The sequence below is a fragment of the Nicotiana sylvestris genome, chromosome 5, assembly GCF_000393655.2.
Source record: "Nicotiana sylvestris chromosome 5, ASM39365v2, whole genome shotgun sequence".
Classification (NCBI taxonomy): Eukaryota; Viridiplantae; Streptophyta; class Magnoliopsida; order Solanales; family Solanaceae; genus Nicotiana; species Nicotiana sylvestris.
Window position 1 is genome coordinate 102,263,892 of NC_091061.1, and position 19,786 is coordinate 102,283,677.

General features: G+C 34.8%; 1 protein-coding gene across 2 annotated transcripts; it reads left to right on the forward strand.

Moving 5' to 3' along the window:
- Positions 1–10,242: 10,242 nt before the first annotated feature.
- Positions 10,243–19,502, forward strand: LOC104231058 (rhomboid-like protein 19). Of its 2 annotated transcripts, none has more exons than XM_009783982.2 (8): positions 10,243–10,448; positions 10,553–10,687; positions 16,908–16,968; positions 17,379–17,545; positions 17,836–17,941; positions 18,056–18,258; positions 18,355–18,495; positions 19,200–19,502. In XM_009783982.2, exons 2-8 carry the CDS (start codon positions 10,560–10,562, stop codon positions 19,300–19,302), a joined length of 909 nt encoding a protein of 302 aa, XP_009782284.1. In that variant the 5' UTR covers positions 10,243–10,448; positions 10,553–10,559; the 3' UTR covers positions 19,303–19,502. The 2 variants fall into 2 exon arrangements, with proteins under 2 accessions (XP_009782284.1, XP_009782285.1); XM_009783983.2 differs by having other exon boundaries at positions 10,252–10,448; positions 10,559–10,687.
- Positions 19,503–19,786: the final 284 nt, after the last annotated feature.

A 19,786-nucleotide genomic window follows, 5' to 3' on the forward strand; every position in this document is an offset into this window, starting at 1 on the left:
GCGGATAATTATAGGCAAGGAAGGACATCAAAAGGTCCGTAATAAGCTCACAGCTTCACAAGAGTTAAGGGTTCTCCCTAAGTAATACCAAAAAAAACTAGCTGAGGAAATAAGGGAGAAGACTTCAACCTAAGCACGAGGACTTAAAGAGGAAATGATCGTGTAACAACAGTCTCACAACAACATTGTAAGCACTCAGAAGGGAAGTGGCACCTACCGTGGTTAATGAACGGGAAGTAAAAATTAAAAGTAAAATTTGAGATCATATGAGTTGCACAAAAACTCTGGCATGTGTAGGCACTAAGATAAGCTAAGTATGGACGCAATAAGGGGGCAGAAAGACCAGGAAAAGTAATAGCTTACATTGAAAGAAAGCTAAGATGGAACGAAAGATTCAATCAATGATCCAAAGTTGGTTACGTTATGAACACACTTAAGGGTTCGGAGTTTTATACATGCAACATATACAGCCGTAGAAGATTCTGGTATACGTTAAAAGAAAAAATTGAGCCCAGGTCATAGACGAAGGATTAAATTGTTAAAGAACTGTATCATGCATATTCCTCAATGCCCATGAAAGGCTAAACAGAATAACTAATACCATAAACCACAGATCAGGAGATAACCTAAGCCTACATAAAGGCCGATCAGAAGAAAGAGGAAACTTAAGAGTTACATCAACAAAGTAAATCAGGAATCTGATTATTGCACCCAGAAAAACATCGTGATTGAGAATATTACAGAATCACTCTTAATATCAAAGGTGCACGAGAGATAGTACAGTAGCCATATTTTATAATGGCTCTATGATAAAGCCAGTTAGAAAAATTCTAGCCTCATAAGAAGTCAGTATGAAGCTCCCACCAAATTATGTATGCCCGGAGGTGCAAGTATTATAATAAAGCTTCAAGTTGTGAACGTGAATTATACATATGTGGAAGGAGGGACATGAAAGTGAAAGAAGATACGGTGCAAGATTTTATGGTAAGGAAGGTAAAGGGGAACACCATACAAGATACTCAAATGCAGAAGGTTATAAATAGTCCATACTGCAGATAAAAGGCTAGGAGCACAGGGATTCAATATCTAAGAATGATAGCAGCATCGTCGGTGGCATACCTTCCAGCCTATGGTTTTTAAGTACCGAAAGGTCTAATTAGAGAGTAAAAGAAGAGTTAGAGACAATGCGATGTCTCGCTTGGGGTCCTAGAAAAGCATGAGGAAATCGATCGCAAGCTAAAGTACGATAAATCGGTAGGTTTTAGGAAGACAGGAGTAAGGATAATAAAGGGCGAGTGAGGAGTTGACAAGAAATGTATAAATCCTCGGAAATTAACCCCGAGAAAACAAGGGAGCTAATGGTTTCTCTAAGTTATAGAAAAGTGCAGTATAGGCTGAACGAACTAAAAAGAGTCTAAGACTAGTAGCATTTAGAAAACAAATGGAATGCTACCCTGGTAGTAGAATGAGGGTGTGATTGTGATAGATAAAGGATAACGTTTGGGTCTTCGATAGAGTAATGACTTGAAAAGGATTTCAGGAATTGTAAGGGACTAAAATACCCATATAAGGTGAGTCACATTGGGACACTATAAAGTACGGTTATGTAAGTATAGTATCACCCATAAATGGATCAACCTAATTACTCCAGATGTCCCCGATGAGACGTGGGCCCTAGCGGCAATGTATTACGTAAGATGTTTCAAGTTTTCAAGTGATGGATTGTAGATCAACATTAAGGTGAATCAAAAAGAAACAGATACAAGTTACAAAGTATGACATAAGATTAGGCCATCATTCTTAAGATAAACGGTAATGAATAAGCATTAAAGGATTGAGATTTTTACCTTTAGGATAAGAGACAAAAGCAACCTGGAGTTGGTATCATACCTCAGTAGCGATAAATTGAAGTAAGGATTATGGTATAGTATGACCTATCTTGATGCAGCAAAGTCATACGAAGGGATGAACGAGTCTATGAAATAAGGTATAGCAATATTCGTAAGTTCAACAAAGTACCGAGCGAAGAACTTCAGTATACCTATAAATTCCCAGAGGGACATCTTGTCAAGCTCTGTATATGTTCACAAAGTAAAGCCTGGAGATTTGCTAAAAGCTGGAGGAAAAGGGAGACAGGAGACGCATAGGCGCACTTACACGGTCATAGTCGCACAGGCTGCATGATATAAGGTAGCAACAGTTACAAGACTGGAAGGATTCCGACCATAAGTCGTGGTGTGAGAAAGGGGCCTAAAGGGGGGAATGCCCTGACCTTTGAATTTAATCACAGAACAGTTGCCTAGATGTCAAGGAGAGTAATAAAGTATTCGAAAAACATAGGCTATGAAAATGATAAGAGCACCAGTCAACATTCGAGGACGGATGTTTCAAAGGGGGGAATGATGTTACATCCCGCATTTTCATATGTTAAAGTTTCGTCATAAGTTAATCGACGTAAGTTCACGAATGAGATTATTTTGAGATTTTAAGCATTATGCTATTTCAAACAAGTGATAAGTAAATTCGTGAAAGTGAGAGGGGAAGCAAGTCAAAGAAAACGAATTTTCGTCCAAGTTTGGCATTTTCAGATAAAACACGGCCCGAGCTAAAATACCCAATATTTATGGACTAACGCCATACAAGGTGTCATATGGCTATAATAGTAAGGTGTATAAAGTGTATTAAAAGTGAATAGTATTTTAAGTAAATTGAGATAATTCTTAATTATATGGGTAATTGGCTAATTATTGGATAGTGGGAGATTATCAAGTTAATCAAAAGAGTAGTGGTTAATTAATAATAATTTTGGATAAGGTTTAACATGGCTGCCAAAGCTTTTATATAAGGGTGACTCTTTATTTCACATGAAATGTGGCAAAACATGGAAAATCTTTGGCAACTAAGCCATAAGTGGGGCCCACCCCCCACTTAGTAAAAAGCTTATCAAAAATCAAGAAATTATTCTTGAATCAAAACATAACCAATTCCAAAGATAGAAGCATGAATTCAAAGATCAAAACAGAACTAGGGGCTCTATACTTTATTACTCCTCCAGAATTCTTTTGTGATGAAAGTGTACATAATATATATGATGTTGTTCAGGATGGAGTGTGTGATGAGGACAAGCTGAAAACTATTCTTCCTGAAGAGTTGGCAGTGCATATAATTGAGCATATACCTCCTCCAGTCGTGCATGAAGAACTGGACAGTCCATTTTGAACATTAGAAACGCGAGGTAAATTCACAGTAAAGTCGGCCTGGGAGTTCTTAAGGAAAAGATGTGATCCAAGTAGTGTATACAACAACATATGGGTTAAAGTTTTACCCTTCAAGATATCATTCTTCATGTGGAAATTATGGAAAGCTAAGTTGCCCCTTGATGATGCTTTTAGGAGAATGGGATATTTTATGCCTTCAAAGTGTTGGTGTTGCTTGGTTCCACAAGAGGAAAACATTTCCCATGTGTTCTTTAACTCTAATGCTGCCACTAGGGTGTGGAAATATTTTCTATCTTGTGCAGGTCTAACATTAGGAGAAAGCTTACACCAAACAGTGATTAAATGTTGGACAGTGCAGGTGAGAACTAGATTGAAACCTATCTTCCAAGCTTTGCCATCTATCATAGTATGGGAGTTATGGAAGAGAAGAAATAGCTACAAATATGGGGATGCAGTCTCTATCGATAGGGTGATCTATCAAGTGGCTAATCTTTTGAAAATGCTGGAAAACTATCTGCCAAAGCTGAAGGTGGATAAAGTACTGTGGGAATTTCCTAAGGAGGGTTGGATTAAAATCAATACTGATGGTGCATCGAGGGGAAACCCAGGCAGGAGTGCAATTGGTTTTTGTGTAAGAAACGCACATGGTGATATTATGCATGCTTATGGAAAGGAGATTCATGAAACAACAAATACAGAGGCAGAGACATTTGCTATATTATAAGCTTTGAGGTACTGTCATCGTCGTCATCTAGGTAATGTATGGCTGCAAACAGACTCGATGCTACTTACAAATGTTATCATGGACTGTTGGGATACACCATGGAGTATAGATGCACCTGTGGAAGAGATAAGAAAGCTGCTGGAGGTGTGTAATGAGAGGGTAACTCATATTTTTAGAGAGGGCAATAAATAAATTGGCAGATTACCTGGCCAACTATGCACAGGATAGTGGTTCGATTGAGTGTGATGAATAATTTTCTCAAGTAGAATCTATGGGGAGGAGGATTGTGAATGATGATAAGCTCCAATATCCATATTTAAGAATAAAAGTTGCAAGGAGTTAGGAGGGGTGATGGAAATGAGACTAAGGGTTGGAGAAGGCAGTGCTTTTATCCATTATATTCAAATATTTTTGGAGGAGAAAATGATGGAATGGTTTATTACTAACGTTGTTCTCTTTTTTACAGGGAAAGTTACTGTGAACATTCCTTATCTAATGACTCAACTCCAAAGGGTGGTATTAGCACCTAGTGCTCATTCCCTTGGGAAAGAATCATTGATAAGCACAAGCATGTTAGCTAAGGAAAGGACAGGGCAGGGTTGTCTAATGCTAAGATTGGAATACAAATCCAGTCCATAGAAGACAATACTGCCCCTGTACGTCAGGTTAAATGAACAAGCTTCAGTGAAGAAAAATGGCTAACAAAAATGGGATCAAGGGATGTACGGTGGAGTGAAATCCTAGTGCATTACATTGTTTCAACATCCCATGAATGGTTCTATACAGAAATAACATCAGAAGACTGCTGGAATCCACATGAGAAGAGCATCAAAATAGGCATACTCGAGTTGCGATGCTGCTGGAATATAGATGCTATAATGAACTCGTGTGGCTGTGTTATGTGTTATATTTTGCAGGTGCAATAAAGGACTCAGAACATCATGAGAAAGGAATGGTTTGGGAAAGAATTGGACAATGCAACAACACGGCTGGAAAACAGCTCAATGGATATACACTGCCTAGATACTTTAAATGGGCTATTTGTGGAAAATACTGTTGGTGGAACTATACTGCTACATTAGATCGGTTTTGGGGATTTGCAGAAGATATTAATGGATCCAAAATGAGTACAAGAGCTTATGCACAAAAGTCAATACCACTAAGGCAATGCATGCGCATGCAACAGATTTATGGCCAAGCTTGCAAATTGCGAAGGAGGACTATTTGCTGCAAACGAGATTTTTGGAAGGGGCTAGTTTTTATAATGCTTTTCATCGTCTATCTAGTTACACAAGGTATACTATCATTGTTGAATACATTATTCAACTTTGATAATAGGACTTATGTCATCTTCATTAGCTATACTTTACATTTTTTATCTCTACATGACATTTGTTTCTTTGTTTTTTTTAGATATATATATCTATATATATATATATATATATATATATATATATATATAAAAAAACTAGCCCTAGGCACTTGCCTAGTGAATTGCTAAAAAAATAAAAATAAATATATGCCTAGCGTCGATCAGTAAAGAACATGCAAAGAGTTTTAAAATGACTACATTAAGGTGATATTTTACAATAAATAACTTAATATATAAAAAAAATATAGGGAGTTGTCATTTGTTAAAATGAATATTAAAAAAATGACAACTCACTCAGTATCATTTTAATTTGTCTTATATTGTTTCACCCTTATTGTGTAAAGTTTGCATTTGTACCAATTTAACTTGTAATATTATATTATAAACCGATTTATATGAAAATGTCAAAAAAGGTGATCTATTTTTATTTTTATTTTTGCAAGTTAGTTAATTCAAAGACTCTTTTTGGTTAAATTGATTCAAGGACATAATATTTTGTTCTTAACTTATGCAAAAAAATATATTTATATTGATTTAAATCTCAATGTTAGCCCATCCTAAGTTTTAGTTATTTAACTGTACATCTATATTATAATTATTATTCAATAAGAATTCTATGTTCAAAAGAAATAAAAACAAAAGGCACTGTGAGAGATTCTTTATGAACGATTAGTGTTATTCACTCTTACCAACCAATCTCTTTCTTTTATATTCTTAAAATTAAAATATTTTATTAGTTAAGTTTGATACTTAAATTTTAGAAATTTTGAAACTAATGAATTTTCAGATTACTGCCAAGCATGGTTTAATAACCAAAATTTTAGTTGATTTTAAAATATTAGAAAAATAACTAATTAATTATTTTATTATTTATAAAAATAGACATAAACCTTAGAAAAAACTCCTAAAGTTGGAAAAAAAAGAGAAAAATAAGGACTCCTAAGCAAAGAAAAGAAAAACAAGGACTACTAAACTAATAGTCGTAAATATTAAACGAAGACACCTAAAACTGCTAAATCTAAATGGTTGATATGAAGGACCCCTAAAAGTGGAAGGAAATTGAAAGTGCTGGACTTTTATATCAAAATTTTAAATATTAGAGAAATAATTATTTGATTATTCCAAATATTAAAGAAATAGTTAAATGACTATTTTTATATATTAGAAAAATAACTTAAATTTGAAAATACTTTTTACAAGATAAAAAAGAGGATCTTACCTCAATGCATAACATATAGGAATATGTAACTTCTATACTTCTTGAGAAATTTCTTTGTAGAAATCTTGGGCATGTCATAAACTGTTAATATTAAGTATATGTTATAAGCAAAAAAGAACCACAATCATACAATAAAACAATACTTAGTTGCTTAGTTTTCATACCATCTTTGTCCTTACTCCAAATTAGGGGTGACAAAATAGTTAAAAGAAAATAGCTAACCATCCCATATTATCCACTAAAAAATGGGTTGGATAATGAACTTTTTAAAAACGGACCAAATATGTATAAGAACCATATTATCAATTTAGAAAATGGATAACCAATGGGTAGCCAATAGATAACCAATGAGTAACCAATGGATAACCAATGGGTCTAACTTTTATATTTATAAAGCCTTAAATTGGGGGTTCCTTAAGTTAGGGATACTAAGAATTCTCCCAAAAGTTATCATATGCAAGAAGTCACGGATAATATGGTTACTCATATTATCAGCCGGTTAACTCGTTTTTTATTCGTATTAAATATGGATCGGATCAGATAATTTATTCATTTTTCATTACCCGTTGTCGATCCGAACTATATCCGACATGATCCATCCGTTTGCTACTCCTACTCCAAATACTCAAATTGAAGTAGCACCGGAGAAGGATCATTCTCAACTTTATCACCGACGAACTCATGGCAAATAAATTACTTGATAATAGGTACAAGCATTATTACCTTTGGCCCAAAACACACGGAAAATTTAATATTGATTCACTACTTATTCAAAAATCTAAATTAGGTTGATGAATGCATTAGCCAACCATAATAGTGTTCACGGAGAATAAACAGTTTTTAACCTCTTTAATCGTGATATTATTAAATAGTACTCCCTCCGTTTCAATTTAAGCAAACTTATTTGACTAGGTACGGAGTTTAGGAAAAAATGAAGACTTTTGGAATTTGTGGTCCTAAACAAGTCAAAAAGGCCCCCAGAGTGTTTGTGTGGTTATAAAAACTTCTCATTAAGGGTAGAATTGTAAGTTTAAGCTAAATTGTTACCAAATTTAGAAAGGGGTCATTCTTTTTGGAACGAACCAAAAAGAAAATAGGTTCATATAAACTGGAACAGAGGGAGTAATAAGCTTCATACCTATATTCTCGTATTCTTTTTTGAGATTTTTTCTTTCATATACTATATATGAAACTTTATTACCAAAAATGTGCATAGTTTCTAATTTACCCGCCCTTTTCACATTTTTTCTACAGTTATTATACCAATATTTAAATATTAATTAATAGTAGCTGAATATTCCTAATTTGTCGAGCTAAAATTGAGGAACAGAATATTCTAAAAAGATTTGGCGTAAATCAGATCAAATCATATTCTTCCAGATATTCCTATTTAGGCGCGTTACAATTATGGAAGTAAATATTTTTCCAGATATTTTCCACCATTGATAACCATTAAAAAGCTTGAAAGCTTTGAATTCAAATTTGGGTTTTCAAAAATCATTATTTGTTTGGATTGGGTGTTGTTGAAAATAATCGGGAATATGGTTTGGAGTTTATATCTCAATTTTGAGGGGTTTTGGTGAAGATTAGACTTGGTTTTGACTGAATTTCAGATTGAAACTCGAAGAAGAAGAAGAAGAAGAAGAAGAAGAAGAAGAAGAAGAAGAAGAAGAAGAAGAAGAAGAAGACATATTGCAGAAATTGTAGATAAATTGTACTTAGATTATTTGTATTTTGATTGTAGATGCTTTATTTTCTGTTTTCACAAATAAAAAACGGCTAAAATTCCTACAAATCTTCTGAAAAAACGTAATTATATCAAAAATCACAATTATGCTACAATTGGATGGGAATTGGGATATAAAAATTCAATGTACCTAGTTTGTAAATATTTTGTAGATAAATTGTAGATTATTTGTATTCTGATTGTAGATGCTTTGTTTTCTGTTTTCACAAATCAAAAACGACTAAAACTTCTACAGAACTTCTGCAAAAAATAGTCTACAATTTATCTACAATTTTTCTACAATTTATCTACAATTGTTGCAATTCTTCTTCTTCTTCTTCGAGTTTCAATCTGAAATTAAGCCAAAACCAAGTCTAAATCTTCACCAAAACCCCTCAAAATTGAGATACAAACTCCAAAACATATTCCCAATTATTAACAACACCTAATCAAAACAAATAATGATTTTTGAAAACTCAAATTTGAATTCAAAGCTTTTTAATGACTGTCAATGGTGGAATTGCTGTTCTCTTGTCTTTTTGAAGGTTTGTTCTTCTTCATTGAGAAAATTTGAAGCTGAAGGTAAATGTGTGTATGAACTTTGAAGATTTGACTTCAATTTTGATGAACTTTATTGTTCTTCATTGATGAACTTCAACTGGAGTAAAATGGGGAACCAACTTTGTTGAAGAGTTTCTTCAATTTTCTGTGAATTTAGAGGGAGAATTTGGTTTCAGAAGATGGAAAATGGTAAAAAGAACGTGGGTATGAGTAAAATGTGGGTAGGACTGAGGGGTTAGGAGAGATAAACGTGCAGAATCCTTTAATTAAGGAGTAAAAAATGTACAATTAACTATACCCTTAATTACATATGGTATGGAATTGGTAATTTGGTATACTAAGTCTAATTAAGTCAAACCTTAAACATTGAGGGTAATAAGGTTTCCTATGTGGCATATGAATGTAAAAATTCCTTCTTTTTCCTTTTGAACCTGCATAATTTTGACTTCTTTCATTGGCATATTATATTATATACTCCATATGTTTCAATTTATGTAAATTTATTTCCTTTTTGGTCTGTTCCAAAAAGAATGACCCCTTTCTAAATTTGATAACAATTTAGCTTAAAATTACAATCCTACCCTTAATGAAAAACTTTTATAATCACACAAATACCCCGGGCTCCTTTTTGACTTGTTTATGACCACAAATTTAAAAAATCTTCATTTTTTTCTTAAACTTTGTGCCTAATCAAACATGTTAACATAAATTAAAACGGATGGAATAATAAGTTTCCTATTATAATATCCTATAATTTTTTAATTTCCTTTTCTTAACCTACGATAATCCCTCTTCGTATAGGATATCTACTTTTTTGGATAGTTTCCCACTTATTTTCTTCTTCTTTTCCTTCTGTCCTACGATATTTTATTTTTTGCTATAAACTTTTTTATTTATATTTATATTTTTATCCCACTTAGGGGTCATTTGATATGAGGTATACGAAGGTATAGGGATGATATAAAAATTTAATATCACCTTAATACTCTGTTTGGTTAGTAAATCAGGTATAAGTTATTCCGATGTTAATTTTAACACCGGGATAACTTATACCTTCTTCTTAGAAATTATACAATTGTCATTCTTAATACAACATACCAAACAGTGAATAAATAATAATCCCAACATAACTTATCCCAATATAACTTATACCGGCATAACTTATACCGGCGTAAGCCCTATTCCAACCAAACGACCCCTTAGAGTGCACTTAACGAAGGATAAAAATGACGAGCGATATTTCGCTAAGGGTTTTTGTACTTTTAATATAATATAGATATATATATAAATATAAATATAGATATAGATATGTAATAAGGGTGACATTTTGATGATGTTATATGATATTAACCAACTCATTGAGATCCTATGCATTTTAAACATTGCTATTTATGAGTACTAGTAAAGAAATGATTATTGTCCAAAGAAACCGTTTTCCCTTGTGAACCCTTCACGTTAATCCCCCATCTACCTCTAAAAATTATACAGTGAAACAGGGGGCTAAAAAGAAAAAAACTTACAGCAATTTAAGTCCATCTTCTACCTCGATCTCCCAACAGAGGCAACCCATCTCCCACTCCTCTGAAGCACGCATCACCATTACACCTCTCTGCTCTCCGTAATCACTCGTAAGTTTGCGTTACATATGCATATGATCCCAATTTCTTTGTATTGTTAACCTCAGATCTGAATTTTGATTTGGTAGTTCGACAATTTGTGTGTTTTGAAATAGGGGCAGTATGACTAGCAATATGTATACGGGGTTCACGAGGCTTTGCAAGGGTCTTGCGGTTGTGCTTGTGGGCGGTCACATTGTTGTCCAGATTCTTCCTTCTGCTCTTTCCTATCTTGCTCTCATCCCTGCCAAGTATTCTTTCTATCTCCTTTTTATTCACTAGTATTTAATTCAGCTTGCTTTTTGGTTGGATCGCGAGATTTTGGAATAGGAATTAGAAACTTTATATCCAAGTTAATGGCATAACGCTAATCAAGTTTCTATATCTGTAAATGCTTCAATCGAATCTCCACTTCATGGATCATGTGCTTAATTTTTAAAAGACTTTTGTTTACTGACGCTCGTGTCATAAAGACTTGCTTGGCGAGCTGTGAAATTTTTGGTGATTTACTGAATAACTCTTTAAGAAATGGAAATTTTGGACTGGAGCATATGTTGCTTGTTGTTGTTCTTGAATTGAATTTCAATTACGAGGCAGCTTCCTTGTGCATGATTTCCTGCATTACTTTAACAATGCCATCAACATTAAACTATCAATATACTACATTTATAACCAAATTATAGCTTTAAAGTCTCTAGGACCCATAAAGAAATTGGCTTACTTTCATAGTAATTCACATTCCTCTTAGCAACAAAAAACATGATTGTTCCTCTGTATAGACTTCTTCAACAAGTTATTCGTGCAAGAAGGCATCTTTTATATTCAATTGATTAAGAGATCAATGATACATGACTATCTTTGAGCCAAAGGGGATATATAATAAAGACACATATGCTATTTTTTACCACTGGGAGAAAGAATCACCGTAATCAAGATTATATATTTGAGTTTTTTTTTGGAAACCAAACAAGCTTTAAGGCGATCAACCTTCCCATCTGGTTTTTTCTTGACTATTAACATCCAATGACATCTAATTGTAGCTTTATGATGTGGTAAATGAACTATCTTCCAGGTACCATTATCATGTAAAGTAGTCATTTACTCAATCGAAACTTGGCGTTAAGCCGTTAACTAAGCCTGTTGCTTTCCCACAATCTTTGGTGTTTGGACTATGGATTAATTTGTAACAAGAGTATGGTATAAAGGGAAGCCTGGTGCACTAAGCTCCCGCTATTTGGAGGGTCTGGGGAAAGATCGGAGCACATGTTGTGATAACTCAAGAAAATTTTAAGTAGAAGGCGAATTGCTAGTTGATTGAGTATCTTGGGTGCACAATGGAAAGAGTAGCATCATTCATTAAGGGCTCAACATGTATAGAAGATGATTCTGAAAAAGGTAATGAGTCACCAGAAGCACCTTATAATCCTTGTATCATGAGACAACAACAACAATCCAGTAATAGTCCCACTAGTGGTGTTTGGGGAGGGTAGAGTGTACGCAGATATTACCCCTACCCATGAGGGTAGAGAGGCTGTTTTCGGGAGACCCTCAGATTAAAAATAAAAGATCTGTAACAACAACAAAAAACATACAAATAAGATCAACACCGTAAATAACAACAAATAAGTGGGAAGGACAATAATTATGGCAATAATAAAAATTGAAAATAAAAGTAAAAAAATAATAAACAAAAAATAGAAAGTGTGATGGAACAATAACCGCTAACAGTCCTATATAAAACACTATCAGACTAACCAGAACAACGAAGAAAAATGCTCAACTAAACCCTAACCTACAACCCTAATGCTCGACCTACACACCTCCCTATCCAGGACCATGTCCTCGGAAATCTGAAGTTGCGTCATGTCTTGCCTTATCACCTCGCCCCAATATTTCTTAGGCCCCCCTCTACCTCTCCTTGTACCTGTCAAAGCCAACCGTTCACACCTCCTAACCGGGGTATCTAGGCTCCTCCTCCGCACATGCCCGAACCATCTAAGCTTCGCTTCCCGCATCTTGTCGTCCATGGGAGCTACGCCCACCTTCTCCCGAATATCTTCATTCCTAATCTTATCCAGCCTAGTGTGCCCGCACATCCATCTCAAAATCCTTATTTCGGCTACTTTCATCTTCTGAATATGAGAATTCTTGACTGGCCAACACTCAACTCCCTTGTATCATGAGAATATGAGAAAAAAACTTCAATTAGGTTAACCAATGGATGATTTTACTGGGACTGTCTTAGAGCCAAGCGAAAGACGAGAGTTTTCAAAGTAGGAATAGTTGGAGGAAGATTTGTGTGAATATGACTATTTCATTAAGTGGATTTAATGAGAAAGCTCCCTTAAAGGTGTCTTGTTTTTCTTGCTTTGCTTGTGACTGTTCTGAAAAGAGGATTTTGACTTTGTAGTAGATATTCTCTTTGTGAGGAGCAAACAGAAGATGTTAATCATAGTTTTCTTCGCTGGAAGGTTATACTCAAATTGTGGGGCATGATTTTTTTTCCATCTCGGGCATATCCTAGACCATGCCAAATTCCGTAATGGATTTTCTGAACTGCTGTAATAGCAAAAACATCTCAACAAGAAGGCTTCAAGATCTGGAAGACAATTCCCCACGCTATTTGGGAGACAATTTGGAAAGTTACAATTTTTGAAGGAAAAAATAGCAACATGCTTAGCCTTAAACAGAGATCTATTTTTTTGGCTAGTTTTTGGTGCAATCAGTTTTTTTTACATGATATCGATGCCATGTTAAGGATATGATTGGGAATGAGGGTATTCGGGACAAGGTGGGAGCGACTTGTGTGCCGGACAAGATGCGGGAGGCAAGGCTGAGAGGACATGTGAAGAGGATATGCACAGATGCCTAGTGAGGAGGTATGAGAGGTTAGTGAGGAGGTATGAGAGGTTGGCTATGGTGGGTCCAGGGAGAGGTAGAGGCAGGTCAGGCAGGACATGACATATTTTCAGCTTACCAAGGACATGACCCTTGATAGAAGGGTAAGGAGGTGGAGGATTAGGGTATTAGGTTAGTAGATAGGCAAGTGTGTTTCTTTTATATCTGTATTCTTTTCCCTTATTCTCGTATTTTTTGTTCCTAGATTTCTATTATTACTTATTGTTTCTTTTGCTTTGGTAATCTTAGTTTTTTTCCTGGCTATTGCTACTGCTCCTCTTACATAACTTTTTCACACCGTCTCTCCTTTTCATAACTGTTGTGACTATGATTTTCTTGAGCCGATGGTCTATCGGAAACAGTCTTTCTATCTTTACAAGATAAGGTCTACGTACACACTACCCTCCCCAAACCTCACTTGTGGGATTTCACTGGTTATGTTGTTGTTGTTGAATGATGCCATGTTAGACATTATTAATGGTTTATACAAGGTGTAACTATGTTTTATGCACTTAGTGCCTGTTTGGTTGCATCATTGAGATGTTTTAATACCGGTGTGAAATCTCCCATTAGCTATACAATGATTGGTTATCTTTTTATTTAGGCATAAAACTCATTATTACGCAATGCATTGTTTGGCTGTCATTTTTGTTGCCTCTTAAATAATACTTGTATAAGTTATGCCGGAATCTCTGTATTGTTTTAGGTGTGATAGAAGGTGGAATAAGAATACGAGGATTAGTAATTCATGGATTAAAACGATACAAAGATTTCAACATAATATATGCATTAGTAATACATGGATTACAGCGGATGAATTACAATGTAAGGATTGAGTTTGTTTACTTTTAAAAAAGAATACATAGGGGTTATTTTGTAGAAAACCATGTTGTAAGGTTTTCTATCTTTTTGGTATACTTCTTGTATATTAACACGATTTCCCCCCTTCTTTTAATGAAATTTATTACTTTATCAGAAAACATGAGGGTTATTTTGTTGCTTTAATCTATGATTTATTTGTTGATTTCGTATCAAAAAGTAATACATGGATTTAAACAATAAAATGACCAAAATAGCTCTCATGTATTAAACAATTTTTTTAAAAGCAAACAAAACACATAATTAATCCTTACATTACAATTCATGCATTGTTATTCCTTGGGTTACATTCTAATCCCTACATTACAACCCCTACATAACTAATCCTTATATTATAATCCCTGCATTACTAATCCTTACATTATTAATCCCTGCATTACTTGTCTCTAAACTAAACGACCCCTTAGTGTTGTATCATTAATAACAATCATCATTACTTATCAAAAGATGTTAACATAAGAAATTTGGAGGATAGAAATAACTCAAATCTTCTTTTTATTGGACGTAACATAGTGCAATTAGAATAGTCATCAACAAATGTCATGAAGTAGTGAAAGCCTAGATACAACTGACTCGACTTGCAGTCTAGAACTCTGGATACCCAAATGAACAACTTCAAATATAGATGTCCCCTACTATTTACTCGCCTTGAGAAAGAAGCATAAGCTTGTTTTGGAAACTGACATGGCACATTTGAAACAAGTCGAATCAGAAAGATTTGGGATCTCTTTCATAATTTGGAGATACTTAAACTCTTAGACAACTATGTAGAAGAGCAAAAGAAGCCACAAAAGTAAAAGTAACAGTCCTTTTTTGGGCGATACCATGTGCGATTTCAATCATCAGTCTCATACTCCATCCATGCAGAAGGCTTAATGCCCATCTTTTGACTATTAATGGCAATTTTCCATTTTCCTTGGGAATTTTGCTTGGGATATAACAACAAGCAACAACAAACCCAGTGTAATCCCACAAGTGGGGTCTGGATATAGTTTCTAAAAAACTTGCCTTTGAAATCTTCCAACACCTCCCCTTTATTTTAACTTTTCCTTTTTCCTTTGCCTTTGCCCCTCCTTTTTTAATATTTTATCAAACTTTTAATATCCTCCACTCAATAAGGTGGGGGAGAGGACGGAATTAAAAGTAATAAGTAGCTATTATCATGTTGTAGAATAGCAAATAGAATATTTCATTTTGAGAATTCATATAGCCAAAGCAACTTGCTCGTAGTTAAGCATGGTTGTTATTGTTGTAGTATAAAGATTTTTGCTATTGCCTCATAAGCTTCTTAATACATGGGTCTTACAGCAACGTTTCATGCCAATCGCATGTTAGAAACCACAATTTTTTTTCTCTTATGTCTTTATAAAAAAACAATATCATTTTCGTATGTCAAATACGTTTAAATGGAGCAACATGCTATGTGCGGATTCATATAGCCGACCCAAGTTGTTTGGGACTGAGGCATAATTGTTTTTGTTGTCAAATATAATATAAAGCAGCCAAGTTGCATGCATGTCAAGCTTGAAGTTATGCTTTATTTAATATTTTGGACAGGAGATCTGGTGGTGCAAAGTAACTTTTACATGCAGCCAGAAACAATTATCCCCTTTCTCATAGTGAGACTATACTCAGTAGATCCAGCCTTGACCACCTATTTATTGGAAAGGGATCTTCAATGAGTTCTCCGAAAAGATGGTCATTTCTGCTCTGTAATCCTGTATCAGTAGGGCTGGGAGATTTCTCAAAACTTGTGACCTAAGTAGGGATGGCAATGGGGCGGGGCGGGTTGAGCAATTTTTAAAATTTTTAAAGCGGGGCGGGGTGGGTTGGGGGTTTAATGCGGGGCAACTTTGAATTTTATTTTTTTTGAAACAAAGCAATCATTTCAACTACAATTTCACATTCTTCTTCACTAGCACGAATACTATTTCAATTTATAATTAACTAATTTGCATAAGTCTCACCAAAATGATATTACATAAGTTAAGATATCATTATTGATGCCTTCATAAATCTTTTTCATATGAAGATTTAGAAGTCTACATACAATAAATAAGATGTGCATCTTAATACGTTGCTGCTAGTTTGCTATATTGGGATAATAGCTCCATTTTGACCTTTCTGGATATGTACTCATAGTGTTCAGTCCCTCAATGCTATCTGTTTTATAACCATCTACAAAAATAGTTTTACAAATTCAACAAAGACAGGTATTTATCTTTGAATATATAGCAACATGTTGGTCAAAATCATGACATATAGTTTGACGAGACATATTTAACTCCTTTGATCACCAAGAATGAAATATCCTCCAAACTTTGACGAGAACCATATATTAATTGCACTGTAAATGTGCAAGATGTTCACTGTAAATGTTTATGTGATATTGTGCAAGATGTTCACTGCAAATGTTTATCTGATTCTATTAAACTCTCCATTTTAGAAAATAATAAAACCTCAAACTAGTTTGTTTTATAAAAAAAATTAAAGAAAAAAAGAAAAAAATTAAGTGGGGCGGGTTGAAATTTTTGTGGGTTTTGCCAAATCCGCCCCGCCCCACCCCATTGCCATTCCTAGACCTAAGACATCCTATACTACTAGGGCATGATGTATACTGTTATAATCTGGGAAAACAGTTGTATCCCTTCTGCTGAACTCTTTCTTAGGTTTGATCTTTTCTGTTTATTGCAGGACTATTCCATTTGCATGGAATCTTATAACAGCTGGTTACACTGAACAAACAGTGTATGGGGTATTCTTCTTTGACATTAACTAATTATGTCTTTGTTCTAATTTGCATTTTCGCTGCCATAAAGAGAAACCCAAGGGCTCACGTTTTTATCAAGTCATATTTTTTGTATTTGTTGAAGTTCGTAACTATCTCATCTAAAAGCTTAAGTTGTTAGAGAAAGAATGCTTTTGTTTACTTATGTCTTCAACATGCCATTTCACGTGCGGGCCTGATTCTTTTTTCATGGCCAAGCACGTGAAAATTCTTTTTGATAGTAGGTGGTGGTGAGACTTGAACTAGGACCATACCATGTTGGCATGTGTCACTATTTCATCTAAAATTTTAAGCTGTTAAAGGAGACTTTTATTCAGTTAATTGTCTTCAACATTATTCTTTGTATCATTCTCCTTGACATCACCTTCTATGTCCAGGCGATCATCAGCACTATCGGACTTCTTTTCCTGGGAAAGCTGCTTGAGCCCATCTGGGGTTCCAGGGAATTCTTGAAGTTCATCTTTGTTGTCAATTTTTTGACATCGGTCTTTGTCTTCATCACAGCTATATCATTGTACTACATAACAAGACTAGAAATCTACCTGTAAGTTGCATGGACTTGATACTATCAGTGATTTACTTTGCTTGCCTGGTTACTCTCCACCTCCCTGGTTATTATTTTATTAGTTTAGGGTGTAGGAGTTAGTGACTCGGAGGAGTTTCCCTATGAATTAGACCTGCTTATTTTGTTTCCGGTTGTCTTCATACTTATGGATTCCCTGTTTTGTCTCTGCACAAACACAGTTGTCTACGCTTTAGTATGAAATCTTTTAAAGTTTATAGGAAGTACTGCATAACTTCTGAATTTATGCCTCTGCCTATCTTATTTGTCAGTTATATGCCTATTTCCGGCTTCCAAGGAGTTCTTTCTGGTTTCTTAGTTGGTGTCAAACAGATCATGCCCGATCAAGAGTTGTCTATTTTGAAACTGAAAGCAAAGGTACAACCACTGGAATTACCAATTTGATTTTTACATGCATCTCCATACACTATTATCTCACAACTTAAAATGTGGTCTAACATCACTTGTGATTGCTGTTTGAACTCTTTGCAGTGGTTGCCTTCCCTTGCATTGTTGCTCTCAACTGTTATAAGCTTTTTCACGGCAGATTCTGTATCATACCTTCCAACAATAGTATTTGGGACATATTTAGGCTGGATTTACCTAAGATACTGGCAGAAGAAACCAGAGACAAAGCTGAAGGGTGATCCAAGTGATGAATTTTCCTTCTCTTCTTTCTTCCCTGAATTTTTGAGGTATTTTCCAATATTCCCTCTTGCTATGGCCTACTTCTCTTAATTAGTCTGTGTTCTCAGTAATCCCACAATGACATCTCATTGGATGTAATGCAGACCGGTAATTGATCCAATTGCAACAATATTTGAGCGGCTGCTTTGTGGTAGAAGATCTGATATTTCTAATGAGGAAACCGGCTATACTCTAGGTGGTTCCACATTGCCTGGTTCTGATCCCATTGAAGCATCAAGGAGGAGGTATAGCGATAATTTTTGTAATATCTCTTGCCAGTGCTTTATCAAAATTCCCCAGAACTGATTAGATAAGTATATGCACGTATTCTAGAAAATCCAGTTCCTTTTCATTGGATATCTGTGTTTGAAAATGTATTGATTTTTGTCCCAAGTACTAAAGAAGATGGACTAAGTTGGGTGCTAGATGCAGGACACATGGTCATAGAAAAGTGCTATCCCATTTGCAGTTTGCTCTAGATGAGAAAACTACACCTCATATTTTATTAAGAGTTTCTGACATTTATTCTATAATTGTTAGTTCTAAATTTTACACGCACTTCGTATCTTAAACATTATCAAATGAGAGTTTATCTTGGACGTGCTCCAGTCTGAAGCAAGTTAAGTCTTTCATTATAAATGAATGAGTTGTTTTGGATGCATGGATAAGTGAACATCACTTTCTATTTAACCGGAGCTCCTACAAAAGAAATTTTCTCGCGCATGTTATTTGTGAGAAATTAGGAATACTTATGTCATTCCAAGGACACAGGATGGGTTACTGAAGTATAGCTTTGTATCTCTTAGTTATTCTTCTGCTTTTCATCTTGCAAGCTGATGTTGTATATTACAGCTAGAAGGATAGTTTTTCATGTTCTTATTGTATGATGGTTCATTTAATTAATTGGTAACCTCATAGTTATTTTACGCGGTTCACTCGTAAAATGCAGGGAAAGGGGTGCCAGAGCACTTGAAGAAAGATTGGCATCTGAACGTTTGGCTGCTGGAAAGAAGGCTGAAGAATCAGAAAGAGATCCCACTGATAATGTGTAGAAGCTGGTCATCAATCAATATATTTGTAATTCACTTCCTTCGCAGAAAGTATGTTTGTCCGCTAGAAGCTAGAAGATTGTGCACTTTTTTCGCAGTGTACTCTTTTGGATTCTTGACGGCAATTTTGTCACCTGTTGTTTTATCATCCCTGTGGTGAATGTACATTTTTGTCTAGTGCAATTTTCACCTTCCTTTTTACATTTTACGGACATATATTTATTTAAGTTTCTGGACAGTCACCATGAAAGATAGCTCCTTGATATTTTGCAGATAGAGTTGTTTCGATTTCACCTGCAGAAAAAGCACCTCCATCATGCATTACTCCTTTTATATGTGAAACTTATATCTGTATGAAATATAAAGTTGCTAAGGGGAGTTTGGTTGCTTTCAACAACCATGAAATTTCAGATACAGTTGATGAAAGAGCATATTTTCCTTGAGCCGACGCTATCCGTTTTACTTTCGAGTTAATTTGAGTTTTTGT